This window comes from Eurytemora carolleeae, unplaced genomic scaffold, assembly GCF_000591075.1.
Source record: "Eurytemora carolleeae unplaced genomic scaffold, Eaff_2.0 scaffold486, whole genome shotgun sequence".
NCBI lineage: Eukaryota > Metazoa > Arthropoda > Copepoda > Calanoida > Temoridae > Eurytemora > Eurytemora carolleeae.
This window is the reverse complement of record NW_019396419.1, coordinates 181697-187493: the sequence shown is the minus strand read 5'-3', so window position 1 is coordinate 187493 and position 5797 is coordinate 181697. Positions and strand designations below refer to the sequence as shown.

At 31.5% G+C, this 5797-nt stretch overlaps 1 protein-coding gene across 1 annotated transcript in view; it reads right to left on the bottom strand.

Moving 5' to 3' along the window:
- LOC111702938 (D-arabinitol dehydrogenase 1) overlaps positions 1 to 4120 on the bottom strand; it is a 10971-nt gene extending 6851 nt beyond the window's left edge. The window contains exons 1-6 of the mRNA XM_023474752.1: positions 3683 to 4120; positions 3388 to 3477; positions 2971 to 3098; positions 2581 to 2639; positions 1725 to 1787; positions 224 to 267 (exon numbers count right to left, since the gene is read on the bottom strand). Of these exons, the coding sequence (XP_023330520.1) occupies positions 224 to 267; positions 1725 to 1787; positions 2581 to 2639; positions 2971 to 3098; positions 3388 to 3477; positions 3683 to 3742 (444 nt within the window). The 5' untranslated portion in view covers positions 3743 to 4120. The remainder of the gene's footprint in view (positions 1 to 223; positions 268 to 1724; positions 1788 to 2580; positions 2640 to 2970; positions 3099 to 3387; positions 3478 to 3682) is intronic.
- Between the last annotated feature and the right edge of the window lie 1677 nt (positions 4121 to 5797).

Genomic DNA, 5797 nt, shown 5'->3' with positions numbered 1-5797 from the left:
GAAGAAGATTGTTTATACCTGCTCTAATGAAAGAGAAGAAGGAAGAAGATTGTTTATACCTGCTTTAATGAAAGAGAAGAAGGAAGAAGATTGGCTATACTTGCTTTAATTAAAGAGAATGAGGAAGAAGATTGTCTATTCCTACTCTAAGGAAAGAGAAGAAGGAAAAAGATTGTCTTTTCCTGCTTTAATGAAAGAGAAGAAAGAAGAAGATTGTTTATACCTGCTCTAATGAAAGAGAAGAAGGAAGAAGATGAACCTGATCAACTAAAACAAGATTAGAAAGTGGATTAGAACTGACGAGGGTCAACCCAGACCGAAATATATTTTCAATAAATGTGGAACTAACATCTACTTTTTTACTCTACAGAGGTTTGGTCCATCACCATCACCGAATTTTAAGATTAGAAAGGTGTCAAATATGTCAGTAAATCACCGCTTTACGAAATTTTAAATAACTCATCATATTAAGTAATAATGATAAAGTTATCCCTGTTTTTCTACCTAAAAATTTATTATTTTCAACAGATGTTTTTAAAAAAGTAATTTGCGTATTCAAGCAGCAGAGAAGGAAAAACATTAAATAAAATTGAATCCCTGAATAGTACAAATGTGTTGACGGAAAACAGCAACACGCTAGACAAATCCGGTTAATAGGCCGGTTAGGATTCTGGTGGGGGATGTTTATTTTCCCCGGACAATTCTTTCCCGATAGGCCGCACAAATACACACAACAGAGTAACCCCGTCTCAGAAATTCAATAACAAAATCTTTATTTCCTAAAAAATAACATAAATTATAGGTCATGGTTACTTGTACAATGTTATAATGAATATTAATAGTAGAAAAAATCTTACGAATTATTTAAGGATGGTCGGGGGTGACTTATTGTTGATCAGTATTGAAATACGTTTTTTTAACTTCTGAAAAATTACAGTTGAATATTTAACGAAATTCACTAATGCTTCTTATGAAAATATTTTGCTTAACTTTAATGATTTCACAACAACGAAAATATTTTAAGCTCCGTCGGAGGAGGACAAAGGGAATTGCGGGCTGAAAATTTGGTTTGGCTGTCTCCGACAGGAGATTCAAGTTGAAGACGACATTTTATAGAGGTTTTAAATTAATGGTTAACAAAATGAGACTGTAATGCAAAGATGGCAATGTCCAATTTACCTCGTTTTTCTGACTTAAAAGTGTTTAATTCTTATAATTTCCCCAGCTTCCTTATAAGCAAGAAATGCAGCATGTCTCTTTTGCAGAGAAACCAGAAATAAAAAGTAACAGTTTCCCAAAAGAAAAACATTGATATCTAATTCACTCCGATCAGACAAAGTTGTGCCGGGTAATCTTGTAAATAGGGCAAAGCAAATAAACGGTCACTTGAAATTACGCTCACAGTCCCTTTAAATATGCTCATTCTAATAAAATAAAAGGCTTAAAATTCAGTGATGGTGATGGACCAAACCTCTGTAGAGTAAAAAAGTAGATGTTATGTTCCACATTTATTGAAATAAAAGGCATTGTAAAATGAAAGTTTAACAGAGTCCGAATTTAATGAATTTGAGCCGCGTCTCAAATCCGCCAAATACCGGCTTTGATTGAGCGCCAGATTAAATCTTAAAACATTGAATACAATTTTAAGTGGAACCAACCATTTTTGAGCCGCGGCTTAAATTCTTTAAATTCGGTCTCAGAAGAAATGCAAAAAATAATATAACCTGGAACAAGACAGAAACCTGCCATTCCTCCGTCACGGAATATTCCTACTGCATCTCTTGTTCCTTAATATGTAATATTGATACAGGGTGTCCCAAATATATTGTGAATTTTGAAACGATCTAAAGAGGAACTATAAAGAAAAGGAAGACGACTGTTTGGACTTAAATTATTATTTTTAAAGGAGCTGCGCCTGCATGAACATAAAACAATAATTAACTCAATCATAGAGCAAATTACCTCCATTTTGATTAATATAAACTCAATCATAAAGCAAATTACCTCCATTTTGACAAATATTAACTCAATCATAAAGCTTAAATTACTTTCATTTTGACAAATATCAACTCAATCATAAAGCAAATTACCTCCGTTTTAACATATGAAGAAAAATACCTCCATTTTGACAAATATTAACTCAATTATAAAGTAAAATACCTCCATTTTTATAAATATTAACTCAATCATAAAGCAAATCACCTCCATTTTGACAAATATTAACTCAATCATAAAGCAAATTACCTCCATTTTTATAAATATTAACTCAATTATGAAGTAAAATACCTCTATTTTGACAAATATTAACTCAATCATAAAGCAAATTACCTCCATTTTTATAAATATTAACTCAATTATGAAGTAAAATACCTCCATTTTGACAAATATTAACTCAATCATAAAGCAAATTACCTCCATTTTTATAAATATTAACTCAATTATGAAATAAAATACCTCCATTTTGACAAATATTAACTCAATCATAAAGAAAATTAACTCTATTTTGACAAATATTAACTCAATCATAAAGCAAAATACCTCCATTTTTATAAATATTAACTCAATTATGAAATAAAATACCTCCATTTTGACAATGATTAACTTGTCCTCTTCTACAGAACTTACAACTCTGACAGGGTCTAAAAATGAAATTCTTTTAAACCATGAAATTATTCTTTTCAGGAATTGTTATTTAAACTATTGTTCAACTTATGTTTTTGTGAATTATTCACAGGGACGAGTTGGAGCTTTAGCTTAGGGGGTGTGCCTCCATAAAACCCCATATAATGAATTGATAAAAATATATTGATCAAAAAAGTGCAAACAACTTGCCTTTCGATGTCTGAAATTTTTCATGAAAAATCAATTCATAAATGTGGCCCCCTATGCGCCCGGCCCTGATTATTGAATAACAGTTTAGACTTTAAACAAATAATTACTAATTTTCATTTGACAATATTATAAAATGACCTGTTGGGATCTACTCCGACCTTGTCTCCTCTGTTGAGACCTTGAACCTGAGCTCCGATCTCCTCCACTACTCCGGAGAACTCGTGTCCGATTGTTACAAACTTATCGCTACAGTTCTTAAACTTACCCTATTTACACACAAACTGTTTTATCAGATAAAATTAAGCTTTTCTTTAAAAATCTTTTGTCTCAAAGAAACTATTGACGTAATTCTAAGTGATTAATGGTGTGTCCGATTGACAACGGTACCCTCTTTAAACCTTGATCTGATTAAGGATTATTTTTCTAGCTAAACCACATAATTTTACGGTCAAGGGTTTTCGCATGCCAATTTTTAAGCTTATCCTGAAGCCCAAATTGGTGTGATTAGATAAAAATGGATGTTGTACATTGTACAATGTACATAATTATGTTAACCTCTAAGATATGAAGATCCGTCCCGCAGAGTCCAGCAAAGGCGACTTTGATGAGGACGTCTGTAGGCCCTGATATCTGTGGTACTGCAGTCTTAACGAAATAGGAAAAGTATCGCGCATAACTGAAGATATAAATTGCCAGCGCGTCATGCCACTTAGTTTTTCTATGCTGAAGAGGCAATTTGGTCTTTAAATAACTTTTCGTTAAAAAATTGAATTATTTTTTTAAGCTTGAAAAATGTTGCATTTTAAAAGATACGATGGTCGAAAAAATATTGTGAAAAGTAAAAAGCTACCTTTATCAACCTCAGATTCTCATGAGGGCTTAGTTTAGCGTTAAATTGGAGAGCCTGCATGATTGTTAAAAACTCTTAAAGTTTGTTTAATCTAAAATAATTCCGCTCTATAAAGTTCTATGATCAGAGCTCTAAACTTTTGTGCTGGATACTCATTATCCCGATCATTTGATCTCGAAATCCACTGCAGGCTATTTTAATTATGAGGATAAATGCTTCATCTCTTTATTTTAGTTAGTCCTCCATACGCGATATTGAATACATATTAAATTAATTTGCAAATTAACAAAAAAAAGATTAAGCATCCTAACTCAGATAAACTACACAGATAAGAGTTTACACATGAAAAACACGGCATCATGTCAAACTCCTAAAAACTCCTAAAAAACATCACATTAACCCTAAACTATGAACTAGTGAAAGACAAACTTCTAAAACTATGAACTAGTGAAAGACAAACTTCTAAACTATGAACTAGTGAAAGACAAACTTCTAAACTATGAACTGTTGAAAGACAAACTTCTAAACTATGAACTGTTGAAAGACAAACTTCTAAACTATGAACTGTTGAAAGACAAACTTTTAAACTATGAACAGTTGAAAGACAAACTCTTAAAAAGACAAACAGCTAATAGACAAGCTGCAGAAGAGTAAAGACTCTTAATCTTAAACGCAATCCCATGAAAAACATTCAGAGGCAAGTTTTCGTAGAAAAACTCCAAAAACACTAGTTGAAGAAGAGAAAACTCGTAAAGAAGAGAAATTGCATGAACAGAAAAACTCCAAAACATTAGTTGTAAAAGAGAAAACTTCTGAACAGAAAATCTCAAAAATATTTGTCGAAGAAGAGAAAACTCCAGAACAGAAACACTGCTGAAGAAAAGAAAAACTCCTGAACAGAACAACTCCCAAAATATTAGCTGAAGAAGAGAAAACTCCTGAAGAGAAAAAGTCCAAAAATATTAGGTGTAGAAGAGAAGAGCTCAAAAACATTAGTTAAAAAAGAGAAAACTTCTAAAGAAGAGAAAACACATGAACAGAAAAACTTCAAAAATATTAACTGAAGCAGAGAAAACTTTATACTGCTAACAGAAAACTCCAAAAACATTAGATAAAGAAGAAAAAACTTCAAAAACATTAGCCGAACTAGAGAAAACTCCAAAAATATTAGGTGTAGAAGAGAAAATTTCTGAAAAAAAATATTATAAAAGACACACTCCCATGAGTAAAACTCTTTAAATCATCCTGAAAGACAATCTTCAGAAAAACTAGCTGTGGAAATTTTCTTAATTCTCATGTTTTAACTGTGTTTGTATACTGGGATTAAAAAGAGAAAGGATGTTCTAGACTTCCCTCCCGAATTTTTACTAAACAAATTTTCATCTTCAGTGTCAAGTTAAAAAACAAGTTTGTCAAGTTATATTACGATTTATGGAAAATCACAATTATACAAAATGGATTTCTTTTAATTATTTTGTAATAAAAATATATAATTATATGTAGGAGATCATAACCTTAAATTTTACTATTTCAAAGATGTTTAAATTCCTTTACCTTTGATATTTCAAACTATCAAAGGTCTACCACATTGAGTTTGTGGCACATACTACACCCGACAAAAGTCTGGTAGGTGGGAAGGTGTGCGGGACTGAAGTATATTCTCCTAAATCTCCAACTCCTTCTTTAAGTACAATTCAGATATTCTTCCTGGTTTAAACCATAGATAAAGATAAATTGCGCATAAGACGACATTTATATAAATGTACAGACAAGATATAAATGTACAGAGATGTTTTAAAGATATTCCTATTATATAGATTAACTTGGTCGGTTGTGAACATTGACTGTTCTTATGTCATTGAGTACTTGTGGTGTACATGAGTTCTGTAGAGAGAAATTTAAGTTAGTTTAGTCCTTCTCATGTTCTTCTTCAGTTCTCGTCAATAAATATTGCTCAGTGAAATATTGTTGTTCAAATACAGGGTGTCCCACATCATATTAGACTTTCAACGGGTCTAAATTGCGATTTTCGGGACTAATAAGAAAATTTAATTAAAATGAATCAATTTGAAAAATAACATAAGGCTTATATAAGAATTTTCTTGCGGAAAATGA